This window comes from Meleagris gallopavo, chromosome 2, assembly GCF_905368555.1.
Source record: "Meleagris gallopavo chromosome 2, MGAL_WU_HG_1.1, whole genome shotgun sequence".
Classification (NCBI taxonomy): Eukaryota; Metazoa; Chordata; class Aves; order Galliformes; family Phasianidae; genus Meleagris; species Meleagris gallopavo.
Window position 1 is genome coordinate 15,109,058 of NC_139405.1, and position 25,574 is coordinate 15,134,631.

The 25,574-nt window shown below is 43.1% G+C and overlaps 1 protein-coding gene across 1 annotated transcript in view; it reads left to right on the forward strand.

Annotated features, from left to right (window-relative positions):
* Positions 1-25,574, forward strand: part of SYNDIG1 (synapse differentiation inducing 1) — a 61,994-nt gene that overhangs the window by 17,332 nt on the left and 19,088 nt on the right. Inside the window, exon 3 of the mRNA XM_085219046.1 lies at positions 4,922-5,059. Coding sequence (XP_085075172.1) covers positions 4,922-5,059 — 138 coding nt within the window. The remainder of the gene's footprint in view (positions 1-4,921; positions 5,060-25,574) is intronic.

The window sequence follows — 25,574 nt, forward strand, 5'->3', positions numbered from 1 at the left end:
CTTCAGAATGGGTTTGTTCAGATCATCAATGTTTTCAACAACCTGGCTGCAAGAAGGCATCTTATTCCTCTCCCCAAGTCTGGGGACTCTGAAGAATCCCAGGAGATGTGGCAGAGGAGCAGGATGCATGCAACAGAGTGATCCTGCCACTTTGCTTGCTGCAGCACTATGGGCACATTAACTTTTGTGTTTCCTTACCAGCAGTGTTCCTCAGGTCCTGGTGTAATGATGTTCAGACTGCATATGGAAATCATAATCTGCAAAGAAAACCATCTCTGAAACAGCTCTTATTAGCACACACAGCCCCATTTTGCTCTAGCGTTCACCAGGCATGAAAGCAGAATGCTGTGCGTTCTGTCAAAGATTTAAATTTCTTTCTCTACCAATCCTTGAAATCAAATGATTCCATACTTAGGTATCTCTGGAACTCTTATAAATATCTTATGAGTCCTTTACATCACAATTAATAGACAGACAACTTGTCAAATGTGGTGGCAGTGGAATATGTAATAGTTCCTAGCTGAAATATCCTCCTGTTAGAGCTCATGTGCAAATACAGTGCTATCCAGAAACATCATTTGTCATATTAACACACTGGCTACTCTTCCTTCTGGTCCCTGGATAGATGGCTTATTTAGAGAAAACCAAGCTATTGATGGCAGAAAATTGAATTATTCATATGTGTCACATAAAAGAATACACCTCAACTCTCTCTTAAATCTCTTTTTCCCAACAATGTCTGAAACAGTCTCTGGAAAGTGAAATAAATGGAAAGAAGAAAAGAAGTGTTGGGCTTTCAAGCTAAGTATTTTTTTTTTTTTTCCTCTCTATGAATTGCTGGCTGCTGCTGTGAGAACTCATCCCTTTGACATGAGCATAAAAACGCAGAAATGGAAAGTGAATCCTAAGACATGTCTTGTTCCATCTAGCTGCTCCTCACATCATATCCAAGCGCCTCCTGGCTGTATCTCTCCTGTGATATAAAGAGAAGACCACAAAGAGGGTTTATGTGAATTAAACTCCATGACAAGCACATTTTCTCTTAACCCTGTCAGAATGCAGGTTTAATGTTTGAGCCAGTATGCAAAACAACTGGTTTTATATCCAATTCAAATCAAGAGAAAGTAATGAGTGATGCTGGCCTGCTGAGTAAAACCAGTTCCATGTATGGGACAGGCAGCATTGGGATGAGACTCATACAATCATGGAAACGCTTGGTTTGGAAGGGACCTTAAAGACCATGAGCAGGGTTGCTAACCACTAAATCACGCACCAGACTGAAAACCAGGGTGCCATCCAACCTGTCTTTGAGCACCTCCGGGGATGGGGCACTTACAGCTTCTCTGAGCAGCAGTGTCAGTATCTCACTGCCCTCTGAGTGAAGAATTTCCCCCTGACACCTGTGGTGCCCTCAGCCTTCCCTGGGACCAGAAATCTAGAAAGTGTGTTTGAACAGCCCTGGGAGGTATCTGCCCCCTGGAGAGAAGCTCTGTAAAGGCTGCAAAAACTGAGTGGCAGATGTGTTTCAATGTAAATAAATGAAAACAAATATGTTTATGGAAAAATAATGAAATTCATGTGGACTCAATGCTGAGCTTGTATCTGTGAGCTGCAGCTTGGGGAAGAAACTGGTCTCAGACCATGGAGTGCAGAGGCCAAGCTGATAAGTCAGCAAAATATTGGATATGGTAAAGAATGTTATCAGGGATGAGATAGCGTACCAGCAGCATTTTGTTGATGTCTGAAAGCTCACAGCAATTCGCTTTCCACGTGGGACATGTATTTGTGGTGCCCACTTCTGAAGGAGATAGATAAGAGCAACAAAATCATAGAATATCCTGAGTTGGAAGGGACCCGTGAGGATTTTAACCCAACTCCCTGCTTCACATTGCACCATTCAAACCCAGTGTTTGAGAGCGATGTTCAGACGCTTCATGAACTCTGGCAAGTTCCATGCCATGTCCTCTTCCCTGGGTAGACTGTACCAGTGCCCAACCTTCCTCTCAACAAAGAACCTGTCTCTAGCCCCTAGCTGCCCCTACCCTGACACACTGCCTTCCGCTCCCTGTGAGGAGCTGCAGCTGCCACGAGGCTTCCCCTCAGCTCCTTTGCTTTGCACTGAGCAAATTCAGGGGCCTTCACGCTCCTCACACACCTTGTCATGCAGACCTTCTCTACCTTTGCAGCCTTTCTTTTGTATGGATGCTCCATTTGATAGAGGAGAAAGCTAAGGGATCTGAAGTCCTCTGGTTGTACAAGATCATGAAGGTGAAGTACAAGATGAGTGCAGACCAGCTGCTCAGCAAACCTGCAATAGTAGAAGCAGGGGAAACCTGAAGGAGCTGTCTTAACACAGATAATAGAGAATTTTTCTTCACACGTGAGGCAGCGATTAGACTGACTCATGGACAAAGAACCCATAGAGAGATATTAAAAGAGATTGGTACAACTTTTCTTGCTAATATCTTTCAAGCGACAGTTGTGGATGCTGGAAGAGCACAAGGAGTGGATGCACAGTGTCCAGGTTTACACAAGCTCCCTGAAGAGTACATCCTGCTGCTGCCGTCAGAAGCAGGGCCCAGGGCTTGATGGACCGTTGACCCAACTCCGTAGGACACACTTTATGTCCCTTTGCCTTCATAGACAAATTTTTAACAGGCCAAAGGAGTGGGTCAGCTGTAAGACAAAAAGGGGACATTGGTGGATGCTGACTCCCTTAGGTTGAGCTGTGTAATGTTACTCTTTCAGTTAATGTGCTTCAGGGAATAGAGGTATCTCCCTAATCTTGTTGTGGCAGCTGGTCAACCTGCAAAGTCACAAGAGTGCTGTGATCCACGAGTAACTTCCAATGGATGCAGAGGGCTGTTGGATGGGAGCCTCTGTCACTCATGCTCAGATTAGGGATATTTATTTTATGGCTGTTATTACTGCTCCTCAGGATAAAGAGTGTGATTTAGGAGACTATGGCAGCTGGCCTGGTCTTGTATAGATTTGTTTATTGCTGTCTGTGGTAATCCCCTTTCAGAAGCAATGTGTTGAATGCATGCTGCTGATGAACTGTAGATAGACTGGCTGTGGGTGTCTAGAGAGCATCATGAGCAGTTGATCAAAATCCAGAGGTACGGGAGAAAGAATGGTCTTGGACATATTCATCAAGGACTTTTTTCCTCCTGAAACATTTTGGCTTTGTAAAGTCAAGCATGAAAAGCTTTCCAAGCAAAGAAAGAGCCCTGTGAGCCCATTCTGGACAGCTGGCTGCTTGACTGACGCTGCTTGTTAGTCTGGGAGCTGGGGAAGCAAGAGGAGTTTGGATCAGGTCAGGATAATGGATTTTGTTTAAATGCCTTTAAAAGTGAATGGGAGCAACTGCAAAACTCCAAATGGTAAAAATAAAAATAAAATAAAAAAAACAACAGGCAAATAAATAAAGCACCGCCAGGCCAAAAGAATCCACGATGGCAACAGGTTTTAGAGGCATAACCTGCTAAGGAAGCATCAGCCAGATGGTGCTCAGTGAGAAGTAAGTGTGCTGAGGCGAGCGGTAATAAACTACAACCATTGGTGGGAGAGCTGCCATCCAGCACATTGCCATCACCATCTGCTGCATTTAGGTGAACTCAGACTGCCTGCAGAAGAGCAAAGGGATGCAGAGTGCTGGTCAGAATAGGGCTCTGTGTTCACTGCGTCACCAAAATAGGCATTGTGAGGAGGGAAATAGGGCACATATTATCTTATAGTTACTTTGAGTTGGTCCTTGTCAAAAACTGACTCCCGAACCATCTGGATTTGAAGCAGATTTCAAAGGGCCATATCAGAGATTAGTTTTTTATGCAGCATGTGTGCAACTGAAATGATTGCTTTGAAGGGAAAAAAGGAGTGATACCAAAAGGGCTGTTTCCTGAAAATCCATCAAAGACTGCAGGCAGCCGTGGCTCACAGCAGAACTCATTGTCTGACTTCTCTAGTGTGAACTGCATTTTTCTGCTGGAAGGGACTGTGTGGCCACCAAGTCCAGCCTCCATCATGCCATGCCACTGGCACCCAGGACAGACTGTCTAGAGAGCCTTTGCTCACTCACAGCTTCTTGATTTAGGTAAAGCACACAGCTTTTAGGGATAGCTAGCCTCAATTTTAAAAAGGGCTTGGTGTAATAGAAAATCCATTACAGCTGCAGAAAAGTGTTCATCACCATCCCTGTTAAAAATCTGCACTTTATGTCAGCTCTTCATCTGCTCTGCTTTCACTTACTGGGGTTTCTTGTGTTTTTTTCTGCTAAACACCAGAGCTGTCTGATCAGAAATTACCTCTCACAGAGGTACTTAGAGAATGTGAAGAAATTGCATCTTAAATTTATATCATAAGAGAAGTTATTCTTTCTACCTTCTTCCCGCGTGAATGATTTTCTGTGGCATAATGCAGGGACCTGATTTTTTTATTCTGAATTTCTCTGTGTCTGGGAAGTAGACCCTGCCCTTCTCCCAGCAAAGTTTATCTCTCTTCTTCGTCCACTGTCACAATCACAGTTTGTGCAACAGTCCTCTTTCTGTTTTGTGGAGGCTGCAGAGAGCAGCTCATTTGGCACAGGGAATGACTATGGACCTCGCTGAGATTACATCTTTCATGTTGCAATCTTGCATGCTGCTGTTGCTTGACAGCCCGTTGTCTTCTAGTCCCTTGACACTTACTTGTGTGAGCCCTAAGTATCAGAGTACAAATGCTCCCAGAACTGACCATGTGCGTGATTGAGACCTCAAGATGAGACACCAGAAATTATCCCCTATGAGTGCTAGAGGTCTGTTTTGGAAATGTCCTGGGGCAATTGGTGGTGTTACTATGAGTGGACGATCACAGACTTGGTCCATGAAAGAGGAGAAAAAATATCATTAATCAGCACTTCCACATTTCTCTTTTGCTTTTCCAGAGTGACTACTCAAGTGACACTGAAAGTGAAGACAATTTCTTAATGATGCCACCAAGAGATCATCTCGGCCTCACTGTGTTCTCCATGCTCTGCTGCTTCTGGCCATTGGGAATTGCTGCCTTTTACCTGTCTCATGAGGTAATGCTAAAACATATCCTGTTAATCTATGGTTTTGCATCCACAAAGTAGCCATCATCTCACACTAGCAAAGTCACCAAGAACAACCTGTGGGCAGAACACTATTTCAGGATGGTGGGAGGTGGTTAAACAGAGCACTGTGTGTGGGACACTTCTCCGCCTTCGTAAATCTCTGTGATAGTGGTGGTTGTCTTGTGAGGCATTCTAGTGAGCAAGTAGTCTATAACATATTTTTGGTTTAATTGACAATAGTCAGAGTCTATGTCTGATTATACAACATTCAACCTTAGGGTACTCTCTAAGTCTGACTTGTGAGTGGAAAGCACCCTTGCTATTTCAAGCATTCAGATTTCCCATTGCAAAAACTCATTACTAGTTGCCAAATTGATCATCTTGAAAAGAAAACCAACAGCAGAAAATTCATTTCTGTTCCTTTTGCCATGAAAAATGACAAAAGGACCGGTACTTCTTGTCCAATTTTGACACAGATGTACTTTTTTATCAGAAAAGCAATGATGTTTCAGTTTGTTTCCTCCATGAGGCAGTCTTCCTTATTTCCAGCCTATGCCTAACAACCACCTAATGCCCCATCATTTTTTTCAACAAGTATGTCTTCAGTGCCTGCAGAGCAATTATTGAGTTTCCCAGCATGGCTGATAATGTAACATGACAGAAGAGTCACACTGGAAGTCTGTTCTTTGACTACAAGGAAACATTCAGTTATATTTCTATCTGCTGATGGTAAAAGTGCCTATTGGAAACTCTGCTCTGTACTCCACGGCACCAAAATTATTCAGCCTCTTGCCTGCCTTTCTAATCTGCCTCCTCTAAACACCTACCAGCACTTGCTGTTTGTCAAGCCAGAGCAGGCACTTCAGATCTGAAGAATCCTACTCTTTAATATCAAGTAAGAGATATAGCACTGCTCCTTTTTTAATTTAAATGAAGCGTCTGTCACTGAACTTTGAAGCCTCTGAGATGATTAAAATTTGTCCAGTGAAAATTAACAGGTTTCCTTCGCTGAGTGCTATTGATTTCTCAAGTTTGGGTCAAAGGATTTACCTGATGATGATGACAGCACAAAGTAAAGCACTGGAAGAGAGCTGCATATATACTTTGGTACTCTGCCGTTTGGTCCTTCAGACAGAGCTATTTATCAGCAATTTCAATGGCCATGACTCCTCACACAGATGGAACAGGCAGGATTTTTCACCAAAGCTACAGCCAAATAATGGTTCCAAGTTGGAGATCACTGGCACAATATTTGCTCTATGTTGGGAAAAACAGTGCATTCAGTAATTTCTTTCCTTCAGGAGACCTGGGGACTGGTAGCTAGTTTTATCCAAGCAATGAAAGCAGAGTGCAAAATAAACAACGTAATAAAGTACTAAAAAACAGTATGGCTGAGAAGCATTCAAAATAGCTATGAGCGGATCCCAGGGGCCAGCACGAACCTGCTGCCTCAATAGGAGCATACACAGTTGGAATAGGTTGCATGAAGACAGGGAATAAGATGTTCTTTGAAGAGGAGTGCTCACCTTTATGGTATGTGCTTCTTACCAGCATGGTGTCAAGACCAGTGGCTTGCTGATTGATCCCTGGGATTTCTGATGTCAGTGACCATGGTATAGCAAAGTGTTCATGGATGCCTCTGAAATTGACGGGATTAATGATGGATTAGGACAGCCATTTTCATTTAATTTCCTCCTTTAAAAAACAAGGTGAGGAATGAGGTAGTATTCAGAATGATCTCTTATATGTGAGATAGTAAAATATTATGTCCTGTTAGCATCTGACTTCTATTTATAGATATCTTTTAACTAAAAGTCCTGAATAACATTTGAGCTCCCTTGTTAACACAAAAGAGTAGCCTAACGTTTCCCATCCTCTGTCAAAAGCCAGAACTGTAACTAATGATCGAAATTTGATGCTTGCATCCCAATCCTTTTTGAAGCTGCTTGAGCTCTTGACAATTTCACACGTACAAAAGTCTCCTGGGTAGTTTTACAAAAAGACCCAGTCTGCAAGAAAAAGCTGCAACAGGTAGGAGTGTCAGAGGTGATGGCTGGATTCTTTGTGCCAGGACTTAGCACCCGTGGCAAACTTTTTAATAAAACAGGGTTCCTTCGGCTGGTTAATGCATCTACATATCTGGGCCTGATTTGGTGGATATACATTTGCGCTGTAAGTGAGTAGACCATTGCCTAGTGATCTTCCTATCCCAAGCAAAGCTGAGAGTCATTGCTTTACATCTTCTGTCAATAAAAGAGAGAGCCCAAAGCCATCGCTGTGCTATGTGCTTGCTCATTTATTTGCTTTTGTTTTGAGTACTGCTTTCCTTCCCACAAGAGTTTGCACCCACAGCTTGGGGCTGCCAAGCCCTGCTCTCACCTTCAGCTCCCAATCAATCACTGTCAGCACAACCTGTGCTCTATCACACTTGCTCCTTTGGTCCCAGCAATGCCTCGGAGCAGATATTCATGCTGCGTGAGACCAGCACTGTGAGGAATGGTGGGATCAGGATGAATGTCCCATTGCTGCTCAGCACAAGGTGTCCTCCACAGGATCTTTTTGTCCAAACCCTCTTTTACTTCATGGGTTTATTTTTAGGAAAGAGGGCAACAGCATGGCATGTGTCTCTTTTCCTTTTTTAGAAAGAAGTACATGATCAGAGAGCTAAGCCTTTGTTGATGTGAATGAGCTTTGCTTTTGTACCTGTTCTCCCATGGGATGTGATGGGATGTGGTGAGACTTCCCCTTAGACCTGGGAAGTCTCCACCAAAGCATCCTGGAGGTGCCAACCGGGCCAGAGCAGCAACAGCAGTGGTACAACACTTCCTCTATACAGCTTCCACGTAACCTCCTTGGATTCATCTCTGACTGACAGGCAGGTTTTCCTAACCTGTGGACTGCATAATACCTTTGTCAGCTCTAATCCTTCCCATTGAACCTCATGGTTTCTGCCAGCGTAAACCTTCATGGTTGCTCGTTCTCTGCTTCTGCTGCCAGCAGCAGGAACCAGGTATCTACTGGCCTTCTCAGACTGAGAAATGCCAAGACAGGTTTATAGGGATTTTCAGAAGACATAGACACACATCTGAAAAATCCCACCAGACATTTTTCTCCATGCTTAGGTGCTTAAAGAGCCTTCAAATCTAATCCCTGCTCCTCTCCTTGGCAGCACGTGTAGTCTGCCAGGCAGCAGCCTGCAATCCAAGCACATGAGAGCAGTCACTTCCTGTCTGCTGTGGTTAACCTGTGTACCAATTAATTCTCTCACACGGGGATTGAGGAATGCAGGGCACTGTAATTATTCCCCAACCTGTGGATTGCTTGAGTGATACAACCCCAAACATCATCACTTGGGATACATTCAAAGAAAAGTAAGGACTGTGCACTGAATAAAAGGATTTTCTCTTGTATTTGTGTGGACATGAAGCAAATGGGGTAAGGCAAAAGAGCAGCTTATCTCTCTTCAAGATAAGTTCTGAAGCTTTCGGTTACTTTCTGTCCAATTTTCAGAGATAGAGGCTTTGAAAAAAATGTATTTTTACAATACAGTGGTCACCAGTTAGAAAAGAGCAATAATGCCCATGTATCCAGAGGGAGAAAGAGGACAATATGAACTTAAACTTTATCAGAGACCAGAGATCAGATGTTCAACATGCAGGAATGTATTTCACTTTGCTTCTCTGCATCAAATATTAATATCCAGCCACTACTAAAAGGACAGGGAAATAACACCCAGACATTATATGCTGATTATTCATTAGAAATCCTGCTCATAGACTCCATCTCATCTTGAAAAAACATAAGATAACTCAATAGTACAACAGATCACACCACCAAACATGCCAGTGGTGCTGGTGAGACCTGTGTGTGCTTTTCTCCCCTCTCTTCTTCACATTTCTCTATTCAGAAAACAGAATATGCTTACATGTCTTCAGTTCCAGGTGTCTACATCTCTCATATCCTCACATCACAGAGATTTGGAACATCTCCTTGGAACAAGCCATAAGCTTTGGGACTTCCTCTCAGTAGTTATCTGAAGAAACATATAATGTTTTCTTTAGCCACATTCATCAGGGGGTTGGAACTAGATTATCTCAAAGGTCCCTTCCAACCCAAACCATTCTATGATTCTGTAACACAAATGCCTGGTGAGGACCAGTGAGTCAGATTTAAGACCTGAAGATTGGTAGGGTTTGAGACCACTGAAGACAAGGTTTTATATGAGGAAATGTGGGGTAAACATCCTCTGCAAGTATCCATACATCTCTGCTTGCAAACTGTCTCTCTTTATAAGTGCATATGTATGCACTTCTGTTAAGTAAAACACAGTGTTTGCAAGGATAAGCACTTCAAGATCATGAAACGACACCATAATTTTAGCTGCCACAAGACAGCCTCTTTGTACTTGCATATGGCTCTACAGATATATTTATCTAGTTGTTTGACTTGCATCTATACTCTAGCCTAATCCTGAAGAGCAGAGTCTGTGCTGGTGATCATTCTAGCTGGTGGGCTTTCACTCCTTGTCCCACCTTTCAGTTTGTAAGGTACTCTGTTGCACCAGGCCCCATTCTGGTGCTTGGAAGACACATTCACTTCAGGCAGGAGCAGAGACCCTGCCACCTATGTCCACAGTATTTCCATACCAGCCACTATTTTCCTCAAGTGACCAGGCATTTTCCCACTACAATCCACTGTGCTCTGTCCACAGAGGTCGTAATGTGTTCTTACGGATGTTTGGTAACTCAATCAAAATTCCATGGTACCCTGGAGCACCTGGAAAACTTTTGTGTTTGTGGTTATCGTGCATCCAAGAAAGCCAAAATCTTCAGGAAAGTTCTTTGTTGAAGAAGCTGTTCAGGTGTGTCTACCAGAATCTCCTACCATGTACTGAAGATGCAAGAAGACAGGATGCAGACTCTGGAAACCATCTGGGACAGGAGATGGTGCTGCAGAAGCAGGTGGACAGCAAGGAAATGTCATCACATGCGTTCATATCCCTTCAGTCTTAGCCATGGGGCTGAGTCAGTCCCATAGCAGCTAGGCTGAGGCTCTCTCTATGTAAGCGTTTCATTGTTACGCTGTTTATTAGAATATATATATATATGAGAGTCCCTCAGCTTTTCAAGAAGGAAGGAAGGACATTACCAAGAGGGAAGTATGTGCTGGATGAGGAAACTGGGGTCTGCCAGTAGCCAGCTCTGCCCCAGATAATCAGAGGTACTCTGAAGTGCGGTTGTTAACTACCAGCTTCTCCAGTTCCCTGCTTTCTGGGCTGGAGATGGCTCCCAACCAGCAATAAGAACAAGGGTAGACTTTGCTTGTGCTGAATTTTCCCTTCAGGGTAGACATGTCCTGAGAAAAGAGATGTTTGTGCACACAGAGAATGGCCATTAGTGTAGCATGTCAGCACTGTTGATTTCATTGTGCTGTAGGTGAAGTCTTGGGCTAGGGAACTTTATAAATGTCTTGTGTAATTTCCTCTTCATTCCTCTTTGTCCGTTTGATCTTGTGGTCACATTTCCAAGTCACGAACTGCAATGACAAAAAGAGATTAGATTAATGAGTGGCCTGATTGCTTCAGCCCTTAAGCTAATTTTAAATAATTGGAAAGGTAGCTTACATGTAACATTCCCAGAAGAGTTTAATTCATTATGCAAGTGTTTAATTACAATAAAGTTTTGGGACAGAAGAGAGACCAACCTGAAATGCTTGAGGAGATTAGGGGTCTCTTTTATTAACGAGAACATCCTGCACAATGGCAAACTTTGAATGTGAATTGTTCACTGTCAGACATTTATGTCTCACACATAATTATGCTGAGACAGCAGGAGCCAAGAGACGTATCGGTAGTCATGCTCCAAGGGTATAAAACACTGCTCCCACCTGGCATCCTCTTTTTGTCCTGCTGTTATTTTTTGTTGCTCATGTATTGGCTTATTATTTCACAGGTTATGAGACAGTGAAGATTGTTTCAGTGCAGAATAATCTACCTTCAACAAGTTGCTTGTGCTCCTACCTCTAAGCTCAGTGTGCCTATGCTACTCACAAAGTCACTCAGAGGCCCATCCGAAGAGTAGGGTGGTACACTACCACTGATTAGGGTGTTCAGGCACCCTGATATGTAAGCAAATCTCATGAAGAACACTTGGCAGTGTTCTTATTTTACTTTTACTTTTTTTTTTTTTTTTTCTCTTAGGCAATGAGGATGTTTATTGTTAGCATAGAGATGAAATTAGCATTACCACAGGAAGTTTTCGTTAGCAAACTACATGCATCCCTGTGTAACATTTCATTTCAACACATGTAAATGTGGAGCATCCAGAGAGAATTATATTCTGGGAGAGGACAGAGAGGGAGACAGAGTCCAAGGATGAGCACAGGGCACATGATTTTGCACGCCTCCAGAAGAGCGGGAAGATGCCCATGCTAACATGGAATGACAGTCAGCCATCATCATCTGGAAGACAAAGTACATAGCAGTTCCCCCTGCTGAAAGAGGCTTGAGAAAAGAAGAAACCCACTACGAATCTGGGAATGGTGCAGTCTTCCCCTTTTACTCCATCCCACTGTCTGCCTCTGTTGTCAAGGAAGCCAAAAAGCTTTACATGCTTCTTCAGTGGCTGTAGCTGAAGCCCAGTGATGTGACAATGTCCCTTGAATTCTCCAAAGGCAAGAAGAACAGAATGTATTTCTAGAGCAGGTCTTTGGGTACAGTTTATATAATAGATCTTTCTTTCATCTCTCACTGAGACAGCTCACAGAAAATTTTTTTCCAAAACAAAAACAAAAGAAACAAGCTATACACATTTGAAGCATAATATATTCAGAGGTAAAATGAGTAGATGTTTTCAGTGGCAAAGATTTAAGGTTAACCTTTTAACAGTTTGCAGAATACTCAGGTATTCTTTTTTTTCTCAGAGATAAACATCGTGTACCAGACTCAGGGCTATGTTCTAATCTTGAATGCACAGTTCTATCTTTCAGTAGCTGCTGTGGTGAGTGCTACTGAATTACTACTTTATTTGAATGCACAACAAAGTGAAATGATCACTTCCGATTATAACCTACATATCTCTTTTTCAAATGGGTTGCAGAAAAACTCCCAGAAGGAAGACGTGAGTCTAATGATCTGGGCATCCAAAGATGCCTGCCAGACAATTGTATTTTTATTGACTAAACTGACTTCCCATTTGCAGAAAATAAATGAAGTTTTTATACGGGTATTTTATAAATATTTATATATGTATATATCAATTTTATATTAACATATTTAGATAAATTTAGATAAAACTTTTTTAGACTAAAATTTAGATGAAAAATGGTGTTGTGGGATCATGGCATGTCCTCCTAGGCAGCAGAGTAAAAGGTTGCCCAGAGAAGCTGTAGATGCTCCATCCCAGGAGACATTCAGTGCCAGGTTAGATAGGACCCTGGGCAGCCTGAGCTGGTGGGTAGCAATTGTGCCCAGGGCAGGGGGATAGAACCAGATGGTCTTTGAGGTCCCTTCCAATCCAAAACATTCCACGATTCTGTGATTCTATGAAAGTACAGGCTTCTGATGTTAGTGGCAGTGCTCAGAGGGACCTCTGTAAGGTTAAGTTCTGTGCCAGTGTAAAAGCTTGAGAGTCAAGAAGAGCAATAAGAAATAATTCCATCCTATTAAAGTAAATGGGAATGCTGCTCTTGTTTCCAGAACAAAACACTGAGCCAAGCAGGAGCAGCTTCTGTGAGGCAGCCATTAGAAATTTGGGTTGCCAGAGGAATATATATAGACTGGTGCTTTCCTGCATTAATTGTTCTTGCATAGATCTGGAAGAGCTTTGGTGCTACCTCTTATCAGTCTCTTTGGTACCTGCTTTCAGCACTTGCTTTGCTTGTGCCTAAGATGGTTGAAATATTTCACTGGGAAGTGAAAGATTAGTTCATTATCTAATATTATTGCATTGCTCCCAAACAACATTTCCTAATCTAAACAACAGCATTTGGTGGATTCTTTGCCTCCAGCTGTCTCCACAGAGGTAGGCAGGACATTAAAATGCACCTATCAAGATACATGATCTTAATGTACTCCTGGAAATAAAACTAATGTAGCATTTTATGTGCTCAGAAACAAAAAATAAGGGACCAAAAACTTTTTTCCTATTGTGAAAATCACTCTTCTCCTTTTCCCTGTTCCAGTGCGGTATTAAAATACAGTCATTATGGGAAGCAATGATCAGTTATGAATGACATTTCCACATCTTGGCATTTCTTGTATTATTTCCCAAGAAGTGTGAAATAATCAGGGTCACTTGGGTGAATGGATGTCCATACTCATTCACAGAAGAACATGGCTTCCTCCAATAGAGTAGGAGAGGCCATAGGTGAAAGTAGAGGGATCATGGCATGGAGCAGGAGAGATGCGACGGGCAATCTCTGCTTCACTGTGTTCCTCATCCTGCCTTCCTTAGAGTGAGTGTTTTGCTATCATAAAGTTTGCAAGAAAGAACAAAATTCAAAACAGCTATTATTCAAAATTCTTGGTCCTCACTGCATAGATGGCCAATGGAGAATAAGCAGTGGGATGAGATGATGCTATACATATGCACAGAGAAACTCCTATAGTTCATGTCATTGCCTCTCTGAGCTACTCCCTAGCTGTAACATCCACCAGGCAGTAATAGCACTTCCTTACTTTGTTCATAAACGTTGCAAGCTAGGTACTTGCAAGCTGTAGTATGGGATGCGATTCCATAGGTATATCTGCTGCTGTTATGCAGCTATCCTTAAATCTTTGTCCAAAAGGACTTTATCCAAAAGAATCAGGCTGCAACAATCTCCTTTTCTAGTCACTAGCCATCTTCTCCCTGAAAATAGAGGAGAATTTCTGTCAGTGCCCATCATAACATCATGAGTTGTATCACAAGGTGTATCATGAAGGTCCTCTCTTTAAGGCTCTCATCTCTAAGGCAAGGTGCAGAAATGTGATGGTAGGAGTAGGAGAGAGAGATTCTTCTATTCTCAGGGCTGTTAAGGGAGCCATCCCTGAATGGGATTTGGATATTTTCTTGTTCACTCATCTGAGGGAGGATCTCTGGAAGGAATCATTCTCTCACTCCATGGTAGAGATCGAAAGTTGGTGCAGAATGCCCCATCCATAGGTCAGAGCCACGCACTTCCCTTTGCTATAGCAAGGATGAACTGCAAAAGCTGAAAGTAGTCCTTGTACTGGTAATGGCAGGCAGTACATTCGAAATTCTCCTAGATCTGATATCCCAGGAAATGGGATTTGTCCCCAGACGTGGGCCTCTGGGCAAATTTAAATAGTAATTGTCCCAGCTTGGGATGTCTGGATTTCATTCAAGACACTGCACTCAATAATTTTGCTGAACATGTCCTCATTCCTTGACCTTGTAGCACAGATGGCATTGTTCTAGGCAGGTTTCTACCAACTACGACTAATTAAGCAATTAATTAGGAGCTTGCACTTACACAGGAGTTATTGTAAAGCAATATCTGAAGTGACCTTATGGGACTTTGCCACAGCACTGGTCCAAAGATTGTCCAAATTATCTTTGTTAAGGATTCACTTCATCTGTGTAGTCTCAATTTGAAGAACAGCTGTGACAAATAGACTGACCCTGAGTAGTCCTGGTCCTTTCCTGATGTGTCCTGAGGATGTCTCGCCTGTTTTTGAAAGCTTTCTGTTGTTAAAACTGCTGAAGATCATTTGCCATGTGACATAGTGGCTATTCCTAAATGGTGGTGGAACAATAATCTTGTCTCTGAGAGTTTTCAGAATTTCTATGATTTTAATGAATATTTAAATCACATGGGAATTGGTTCTTATTCTTACTGTATCTCACTTTGTTCTGCCAACACATCAGCATTTTTCCCCTCATCAACCTTCTTTTAAGCCTTTAGATATTCTGAATCTAATTGTGTCACTGAAATGACGCTTCATGACTCTCTCCCCCATTTGTAATAACTTCTGTGTTGCATAATAACAACAAAATCATAATGCAAACTTTACATGTCTGCTGATTGGAAAACAGATCACTTTAGAAATTTCAAGTGCATGTACTCATTCTGACTGGAAGAAGAATGAGCAGCATTAGTTCCCCCTCATTTCTTTATTAACAGCAAGAAATCTCCAAGTGTTTCAGGGTGTTGGATTCAGCCTGGGGAATTCATAATATTGCGTGTCTGTTTCTTGATCATAAACTGCAAGTGGAGGTTTATGTTCTCCTCACAATTCTTAAAGTTATTCAGGAGAAATGTTGGAAACAGAGAAGAAGGAAGTGGCATTTAAGAAAAATCCAAGGTAGGCTTCAGAAGCAACTTTTCTCTGTAGCTTGGGCTGAAATCAAGAGCGTCTCAATTCAGAGCTTCTGTATTCCTGTGTGAACATCAGGCCCAAATCAGTCTTTGCTCCACACACACTAAACGGGGCATTGCTTTGGCTCTGCTTCACTGAAAGAACCAAGATCTCCAAATCAAAAAGGCCTTCATCATGGGAAGGCAGTAGCAGTGTTCCGCATCACTTGGTGATGCAGCTCTCTGCTGGTGATGCACCCTAGGAGCCCTGCCCTCATAGCCACCAGGCACACCGGACACCCTTTATTTGGGCAGATTACAGCATCAGTGCACAAGAGTAGGGAGCCGTGTACATTCCTGCAGAGTTCATTAATACTGGAGGTTCCTTCCCTCACCAAGCAGTTTTGCTGACAGACTGAGGGGGGTCCTTGCTCCTTCTGGTGACAGGAGCAAGTCATGGTAGGAATACTCTGATAGCAGCATTCACTCTTGAAAGCAGCTGTAATCTCCTGGATTTATACGGTGATTCAGCCCTTAGTGCATGCATAGTGGCACAGGTTGCTGTCACATTTCTCTTATCTGTCATTGCTCAAAGCAGCAATAAGCACATTTGAAGACTGTATCTCTGCTGGATTTGGCATGGAAGTGATTTTTGGTACAGTTGACGCAGTCTTGCTTCTTTCTTTGCTGAGAGTGCAACTACAGGGGGACTGCTGGAAAGGCACCATAACTGATATGCTCTGGCCTTTGCACAGCCTCTCTCCTCCTGTGTTGCCAGCCTTGCAGTCAGCTTCTGTACATGTTGGTGTTGATCTCTCTGCCTCTAGGGCTCAGTGCACCTTGAGTTGAAAATTCCTCTTCTTCTTCTGTGGCCCAGGATAAAAGAATGAGCCAATCTACAAAACCCATTAGGGATTAATTACAAGTAGAAGTTATACTGTTTTAATTAAAGCAGCACATTTTAGGCAGTCTTAGTATCAATGCCCTTTCTACCAGAAAAGATCTCAAATATAAGAGAATACATATAAAAGGGAGAAATCTGTCCTGCAAGAAGTGCAAATGTGCTGGTGCACTCTGTTGAAAGATAAAATCGTGTCCTGCTGGGTACAGTCATACCACCACCTATCTGTAGGTTGAACTTCTATTCCTCTTGTGCCATCCTGGGTTTTGCTGGAGTGATGAGTACTTTTCACAGTCAAATGCGAGGTATCTAGTTTTAGATGTTAATAATACACTCTTTGGCACCGAGTCTATAAATTCAAGATGTTTTTAGAGAAAAAAGAAGATGAAATTGTGAGAATGTGAACTCTCGGCATTGCAGATCATACTTGGGGCTCTAGTTGGAGACGGGGAGCTTTAGTTTTGCTTTTGAAATGGAATGTGTGAAGTGAACATTGACTTGCTGTCTGCCATAATATAATTTGAGGGAAACTGTTGCTTCCCCTCACTTTGGGAAGTCGTTCAGACCTGAACAGCCTCACAGTGAGCCAAGTCACAGTGAAATCTGAAGCAAAGATACTTGTTCCCCTGTATCTGCTGTTTTGTTACAGATCTCTGTTATTATCACAATTTTTTTTCCCCTTTGTAACAGGTCCCTTGCTGCTTTGAGGCTGTAATGTTTTTGTGACCACAAAGGAAACAGCATGTTTGAAAATGATTTGATAAGGCCAAAATAATTTACCTCCTACCAAGTGTGACATATTCCGGCAATTACTAATTAAGCTGAGAGATTGCTGTCGTACCTCAGTACAAAGGAAAATCACAACCTCTGTGAGATCTCCTTGGCAGAATGTGTATCATTTGCTGTCCCAGTATGAGCACAGGGTAGTGACAGTATTATCAGCACAATATCAGCCTTCCAGTATGTTCACCTTCTCTTAATGTACCAGCCCCTACCTCACCAACCTGACGTCTTCATCATCTGTAACTGCATTTGTTAGTAAAGCAAATAAGGTCGTTGTTCCTAGCAATTACTACATTGAGGATCAAGGATAAAACGTGGAAATGCTACCATTTGTGAACCTCGGTAGATGTGCAACCTGCTTATCCTGTGGGGTTTCCAGTCTAGGGAGATTTGTTGTAATTGTCACAATGCGTGCTTTCTCTGCTCTACAGGGACGTGGCTCTGTACCACTGCATGTATTGCTGGGAAAAACTGCTTTTGCACTGCAGGACTGCTTGATTAGCCAGTAAAGAACCAGGAAACTGAAGGCAATGGTGCTACTATGAATGATAATGACCAGACACTCTATTAGGTGTTGCTTTTGCTCAATGGAGATGGAAAGGTCTAGTTCAGGTCTTTCTAGGGTAACAACTTTGGGGATACCATTTTAAGGTGTCTGGGGAATTATACCAATCTCAGTTCTGACAATAGCCCCAAGTCAATGCCATAAGTGTAGGCAAATCTCAGGGTAAAACTACAATTGGTGATATTACACTGTTTTTTCACACATTTCCAGTCACCTCATGAAAACCATTTCTCAGTGATCTTCTTTGCTCAGGGGTGTCAGGAAGCAACAAGATTGGAGCTACAGTGCAAGGGAAGGGGAGAAGGCAGCCAGGGGTGATGGTAGGGCAGTGTCTTCCTCATACAAGGAGCAGTCCCACAGGAGCCGATTGCTGAGCCCTTTCATAGAATATTCCAAGTTGGAATGGGCTCATAAGGATCACAAGTCCAACTCCTGATTCCACACCAGGACCATAGCATCACTCAAAAGCCCTAACAACAGGCACCTATGTGTTCACCCTTGAAGAGGCTGGAGAACTGGTATTTGGAGCATGAGGTCTCCTGGAGACCTAGATCATTGTCCCCTGAGATCTTGGGAAGGCATTCTTGAGTCTGGACATCCAGAAGATGACATATGCCTTGAGACCTGAAACCTCCTTGGCCATAAATAGTTCAGAACAGATATTCAGCAGCAGGAGAAAATGGCCATCCACTCCTTGAAAATAAGATGCCTGCTTGCTATATTCCATTTTGCCAAGTTCTCATACTTCATCTTGGCTACAGAGGTGGATTAAAATGACTGCAGTGTTTGGTGTCTAGGGTCTGTATTACACCTTCAGCCCGGGCTTGTGAGCATCTGAAAACAAGCTGTCCTTTTAGCTTGAGCAGGGGAGTTTGGGATATAAATTCTGGAGGAGTGGGGGCAGGCAGCAACTTCCTGACCACCGGAAGGTTCCAACAGTGTTGGTGATCTGGGATGCTCTTTCCTCACTGCAAGCATTTTAGCCATTCTAGAATGGTCAAGTCAACTAAAGCAACCTGTGCCTGCATTGGGAGGCTTAATTCCCCTCTCCTCATGCAAAGTCTCACTGAGCTGTCAGGAGCGAAGATGGGCTTTCAAGAAGCAGTGAACTACCACCTGTACTGTCAGAGCAAGCATTACAGATGAAATTGCAGTTCATAACTGCTTACCCTTCTGGTAACCAGACATTGCTCAGCCAGCATCAGAGTACGTGTGAAACAGAGAGAGGCAATGTTCCTGCTTCCTTCATTCTGGCTCCTGTTCAGCAGCAAAGACTTGAAGCACGGCTGGGGTTAGGAGACACCACGAGGGAGTACCCTGAGCTGGGATGAAGGGCTCCTGTACCCCACAGCAGGGCGGAATGGAGAGACCCCTGTCTGTGTAAGGCTCATGAACGATGTGGCGTCTCTTGAACTAGCTCAGGACCCTTGGTGGGGTGAGTACCATCTATGTGAAATTATATGTCACTGAAAGTTTCACTGTGCTGTTGTGGTGGAAATGGCTTGAACCAGTGATTGAGCATCTGGTAGGAAGGCAGGGCCAACCCAGAGGAGCTCAGGTGCATGCAGTCCTGGATCTTGGCTCCACCCCTTCCCAGACCTCATTTAAAGGTTGACAGTGGAGGCAAAGGCATCTTGCTGGAGCTCCCTGTATACTTGAGATCTTCTGAAGGTAAGCAGCTTTTTCTCCTTTATTTCTGTGCCCACATTTGAGCAAATCCTTACTGGCTGCAGCCTGAGACCTTCTGTTTTGCTGTCATTGCTATGCTTTCCATCGCATTATTGCTGTAAAGTCCACTGAGGAAAATCCTGACTTCTCACCTTAAAGTTAGGTCATCTACAAAAAGCAGTGTTCTGAAAGGCAGAAGCAGCAATGCCAAGAGGATTTCACTAGGGTATTTTAGCCAGCCCAGCAGGACTGGATGTTCAGCTAAGCAGCCAGAACAGAAAAATGCTGCTAAAGGCTGCAGTTAAATATTTCAGTTGCTGTTTGGATGTACGTATGACTGGGACATTGCTGATTTGCTTGTGATGCCTGAAATTCTATTACTTCCTCAAAGGCCAAATAGCTCTTCTTTGTGTGTATGAGAGAAAGCCTCTTACTTTTCTCTAGTGAATTGATTTAGGAGAGAGGGGAAACATATTTTGGAAAAAAGCAAGTTAAAGACTTTTTGTTAATGATAAGTGGCTGGGCATAATTCAGTTTATTGCTAATTCCAAAGAAGGGAAACAGAACCATGATGTCATGTCTTTTTAGATCTATTCAAACATTTCATCTCCTCTTTTTTTTTTTCTGATTGAAATGACTCATAAAATCATAGACATTAGGCATGCCAAAGACCCTTAAGTTCATCTTGCCCATTTGTCTGCCACCACTGGGTTGTTACTTAGAATGGTAAACAAGAAAACCATATTAGAGACAGACACAATGTTCTTTCAAAGAATAGGAAGGAGTAAGAAACTCTTCAGTTATTTGTGAATATCACCCTAGGCCTGAGAGCAGGGACCATGAGGTTACTGTGAGCCTCCATGAGGCATCAAATGAGGCTGAAGCGGATCTTGCCTTTTCAAGCTGAAAGAGTCTTTCCAAAGATCTTTTTTTAAAAAAAAAAAAAAAATTGGGAAGAAGCTCTATTTCCTATTTCTTCTGCTGATGTTACTTCCCACAGCTGCCTTGTCACATGTCTCTTTGGATAACTTCATTTAGATTTAATGGTTTAATTTTCAGATCTACTGGCTTTCGTGATCCCTTAGTGGAATTCATGGGGAACAATAACTTGTCCTAGAGCATCCCTCAACAGCCAAGTGTTTGTCACAGTGCTTGTGTCCATTCGCTTAGCAGCGAATGATAACCAACACAGATCCACCTCAGACAAGGCTGAGGAACACCTGCTACATCCCTGCCCCTGACTGGATCTCTGTAGGACAGATGGCATCCTTCAGGGCTATAGAGTTGTGGCATATCAGCTCAGTTCTTGGGCTTCTGAATGTAGCACAGGGAGCCAACAGCAACCTCAGAATGCCTTCTACAACCTCGGGAGCAAGAGGCCAAGCAATCGGTCTGCAGCCAGTATTATCTGACTTCACTGAAGGCTCTTGCAGCTTGGCAGTGGCCTGGCACCCCCTTGGGCTATGCTAACTTCTCCAATGAGCTGTCATGGGCATGTCTATGATAGCTCTCTGCCTGCATGGAAGGATCATTAGCACGCAGCCTGCCTGCCTCGGGACAATGCTATCCATCTACTTAGCAGCGAATGATAACCAAATCAACACCCGGTTGGACTTCATTAACTTGGCCCTCAGGAGGCAAATGCCTCTTAACAGGAAATTAGGTGCCACTGATCATTTCACCAGTGAGCTTTCCTCTGGTGAAGCTTCTTCCTAATGGCATCTTTCACAGTGAGTGAATGTGCTTCCCTAGAGGCAAGCGTTAAACAGAGCTGTCTGTGGGCAGGTTCCCTGCAGTTGCTGCTAGAGGCACAAGCATCCCCAACACCATAAAATGCCACCTACATTCTGGATGGCAAGCATTCTTATGCTGTACTATGCCTCCTCTACATTTTCTTTCAAGTCCCTGGTGAGAAAAATGGGAAAGAAATGGACTGATGGCTGATTTAAGGCTCCCCCCAAAAAAAACTCGAGGCTCGGTTACAGTGCCCAACAAGTCAAGGGTGACACTTGTCTTGACCTTTCCAGGATTCATCTCCTTGTGATGATGCTATGTCTTCTGCTGTTGGGAAGGTCTGTGCCTCATCCTCAAAAAAATTCCTTACAGCCAATTCCTCTCAATTCCCTGTGACTGAAATTTCCAGCCAAGTAACTGAGTAGATATTATGTTTGAGGTTGCTCAGCTCCTGGCTCCCATGTACCTCCATGTATCTCTGGGGGATAACTGAGCAGGGGATATGCTTACACAGCCCCTGTGTGTCAGTTTTCATGCCAGCGACAAAAGGAGCTGCTGGTACCTTAGCAAGCAGAGCTGAGCTAGGGGAGCAACCCAAGTGAAGGAAAAGTCCTTTCTGTTATCTCTGCTAGCATAGGCAATAATGGCCCCCCTTGGCTTCGACAGCGCTGATGCTGGATCACCATGAGGGACCATTACATGGCTTTATATTTGTGATTTACATAGATTGCATTGTAGAGGTTTACAGTCTAATATATGCATTTGCTGTTCCGTTGGGAGCAGTAAAGAAGAAAATCATCTAATAAAGAGCCTTCTGGTTCTGACATAAAATTCAGTATAATACATACTATTATCTCTGCCTGTGCCAGCCCTCCCTTCTTGCTGTTGCCTGCATTTTCAGAGTGTGGCAATGTTGCCAGCTCCTCTGTGCCAGCTAAGGCTCCTTGCTGCCTTAGAGCAGAGAGAGTCTGAAGAAGAGGTGTCCAGAGAAAAATGCAGGGATGATCTCCAAGCGTGTGGAAAGGCAGGTGCAAACTGGGAGGGATTAAGTTTATTCTTCATGTCTGCTTCAGGGTAGTCAAAGAAACTCAGCCTTAGATTACAGTGTAGTGTGTCTGGGTTAGACTTCAGGAAAAGCTTTTTAGAAGAAAAAGGGAGGGAGGTGTTCTATTGTGCTGCCTTGGCAGGGAGGGAGAACAGTAGAGATGAACAGTCAGGAATGGTTTTGCAATATTTCTAGGCAGAGCTTGGGATTTCTAAAAGATTATCATTGGTTTTGCTACAATCATCTCTTGATACCTGTTTGATACACGCTGGAACTGATGGATTATCATGCCTCTGCACTGGGCTCTGTAATTTCAGCATGGCTCAGGAAAAGCATACCAATGTGTCATTTCACACAGTAGCAATCTATCTCAGTCTCAAATCAGTTTACTGGCTACTTGATAACTGGTGTGTTTGCAGCCTTTCCTGAACTAGTCCATTTACAAATCCTAGTCTGCTACTGCTTGCTCTCCTATTGGGGTTGCCACTCAACTTAGCAAGCATAAAGGCAGCACCCTTTGAATTTGTGGTAAGAACTTGGTGCCTGCCTCTTTCCACCAGCAGACTCCACCAGCTTGAGCAAAAGAATAGTCTTCTATCCTGAAGTCTTTCAAGGCTTCAAAATTTCACCTGCAGTAGGAATTTAGTCCTGAACATGCAGTGCTTTTCATAAATAGGTGGGCCTGATAATCAAAAAGCAACTCATGGACCTGGAGATTCAGTCTTCCCTTGCAACTCTTCTCCATTTGTCATAAACTGTGTATTTAAAAATCAGATTTCATTTTTCGTCATGATACAAAAACTCATTGAGTGTCTGAATTTCACCTACTTTTAACGTAAGTGTAGAGTTTTCTTCCAGCATTCTGCTTGGACAACAGTACAATCAACCACATTTGCTTTGCAGCAGCAAAGCCTGACTCCTCACAGAGTGCTTATAGCAGAGTGTTTCCTAAAGAACTACTGCCCCCTCAAAATTGGGAACATCACAGAGGAAAGGAAGAGTGACTGCAATCTGATATAGAAAATCTACCATTATAATATGAGATTACTTCTGCCTAATCCTCTGTGCTCTATTTCTGAGTGATGAGACAGGTCAGACTGCTGACGTGGCTCCCTCTAAATTGCTCTTTTTATCAGAGGTGTTCTTTGTGATGCTGCACAGCCAGGCTTTGTCTGATTCCCTGGCTTGGGCAGTGTCTTCATCTTTCCAAGACAGTCTATATTTCACTTCTTTCTTCAACTCTATCCTTCAGCTGGGAAGGGAACCTCGCCAAACTGATGAGCTTTAGAATGTTTGCAACTTACTCACTTTTGCTTGGTGTGATATTATACAAAAACTGCATACGATGTACTATTTTGGCAACTTTCCTAGAGGGCGAGATAACTGGTTTTGTAAGATTGTTTACTTCAAGACTGTATTTAGGGGCCAGCATTTACTTATTTGGTGCTTTGCTGTATTAACTCCCTATTTCCTAATAGTAAGATTGTTCTTAATGAAACTGGAGGAAAAGTGCTTGGTCATGTTCAGTAAACCCATACTGAATGACTAAAAATAGTTATCAGTTCGTACCAGCAGGCTATGTTGATATGTTTATAACCATCACAAAGGGTCTGACAGCTAGTCCAAAGCAGAGTGGTTTAGTTGCTTTTTTAGCTCCCTGCAGAACAGAGTTCAACAAGGAGGAAAAAATACTTTGAGAATGCCAAAGGCAAAGCAAAGTGAGAGAAAACACAGGTTTTCAGCTCAAAGGCTATATGCCTCCATGCAGAAATGCTCTCCTGCCTTATGCTCTCATCTTGAGTTTCAGTAGGATTCCATGCAGAAGCATCCCAGGGCTCCCTGACCATGGTTTGTCTCAGTGGAGAGGCAGTCCTATGGGGGCAAGAGTCCTCAGATGAGATGGAGATGAACAATAAGCAGACTGCAGCTCTACTGGAGCAGCACTGCAGTAGAATATTAGAATTGAAGTATGGTTTTTTTTTTTGGCAGTTTTTCTTACACTTTCCCAGAAAAATCATCATAGGGTGGTGCTCTTCTATCAAATTTCATGTACAGGCAAACAAACATAAAACACTTTCAGGAATAATTGCCAGCCAGACCCTGCTGTTTGCTTCTGTAAATCTAGGCTTCTGCCTTGCAAATTTACTGGTGAAGAAAGAGCTATGATGAATTCCCCCTTGAGGCATATATTCGTAGACAGCTGGGGCTGTTTATCTACACCAGCTGACAACTATTTTCTCCAATGCAACTTAGCACTTACAGCAGGAGGACTTTCTCTGTGTGCTCTGCTAACAGTCACAGCTATTTCCATCACTCTCTCTTTGCAAATTCTGCATTCTGCACATCCCTCCTTTGACATGTTTCTCCTCTTCAGCGAGACCTTGCAAGAAAACAGCTGCTTTCACAGTACCCCTATCTGGGACGTTACTTCAAATTACAGAAGGCAGATACCTTTATTAATATTTAAGGTCTGTCAGTGTCTATTTTAGCCAGGCTGATGTTTCTACAGAGATCTTCACCACAAAAAGACACAAACAAAATGAACAAAGGGATCTGAGATCTCTAAACAGCTTCTGCTCCATAGCAACCTTCCAAGCAGCGTTCTTTGAAGACTAAAGGGGTGTTGAGAGAAAGTAGCATATTGTCCTTGCCCCGCTCTTTTGCACTTACTAGAGCATTTTTTGTTTCCCATTTCTGGAGATCAAGTATAGGGAAGCCTTGCCTCTCTTGGTGTATTTGTTTTCTCATGTTATGCAAGCTTGTGGTTTTTCCTGGTTCAGAGTTGATGAGGGGATGGCAGTACCACTGGTGGAGCAAGCAGTGATCTTTAGCTTTTTCAGTTCTGAAGAGGTGGCCTTCAAGAAGTACCTTCAAGCCTGAACTGTTAAAGGAAAGATTTCCAAGGATTCAGGTAGGCAAATACGAAATAAGAGCACTACATTAAATCCTCACTTGGGCTCTTGGGTTCCTGAAAAATCAACATAATCTGGAGTCTGTTTCATAAGATGGAACCAGTGAATCCAACTTTCTGTGGGTGCCCTGCACTTGGGCCACCTCAGGTCACTGCTGCAGATGGCATGTCTCTGTTGTAAGGAGGCCTGGGGTAGTTGCTGCCTGAAAAAGGAAGGTGTTCCACCAATTCCACTGGCTGCATGGCCTGATCCTGATGAAGAGACATCAGAGGAGAGCTGGTGATTGAACTAGGTTGGCAATGGTTGGTGCACATCAAGGTCTGCTTGACTGTCCAGCCTCTGTCTGCCCCAAACCCTTTACATATTTTTTTCTTTTTGTTCTCCCTCAAGGACTCATCTAGTTCTTTTCCTTAGCAGGGTTGTGATAGGCACCTTTCCTGTATGTGGCTGCCGATGCCATTTACACTCTAGGGAATCAATCCTATCTCTATCTGAGCCATACACTTTGGCCCTCCACCTCCATTCTTCCATAAATCCTGTCCTGTGGACATGGAAAGAGCATGGGAAACCCTCCACGTGTCTCTAAAGCAAATGGA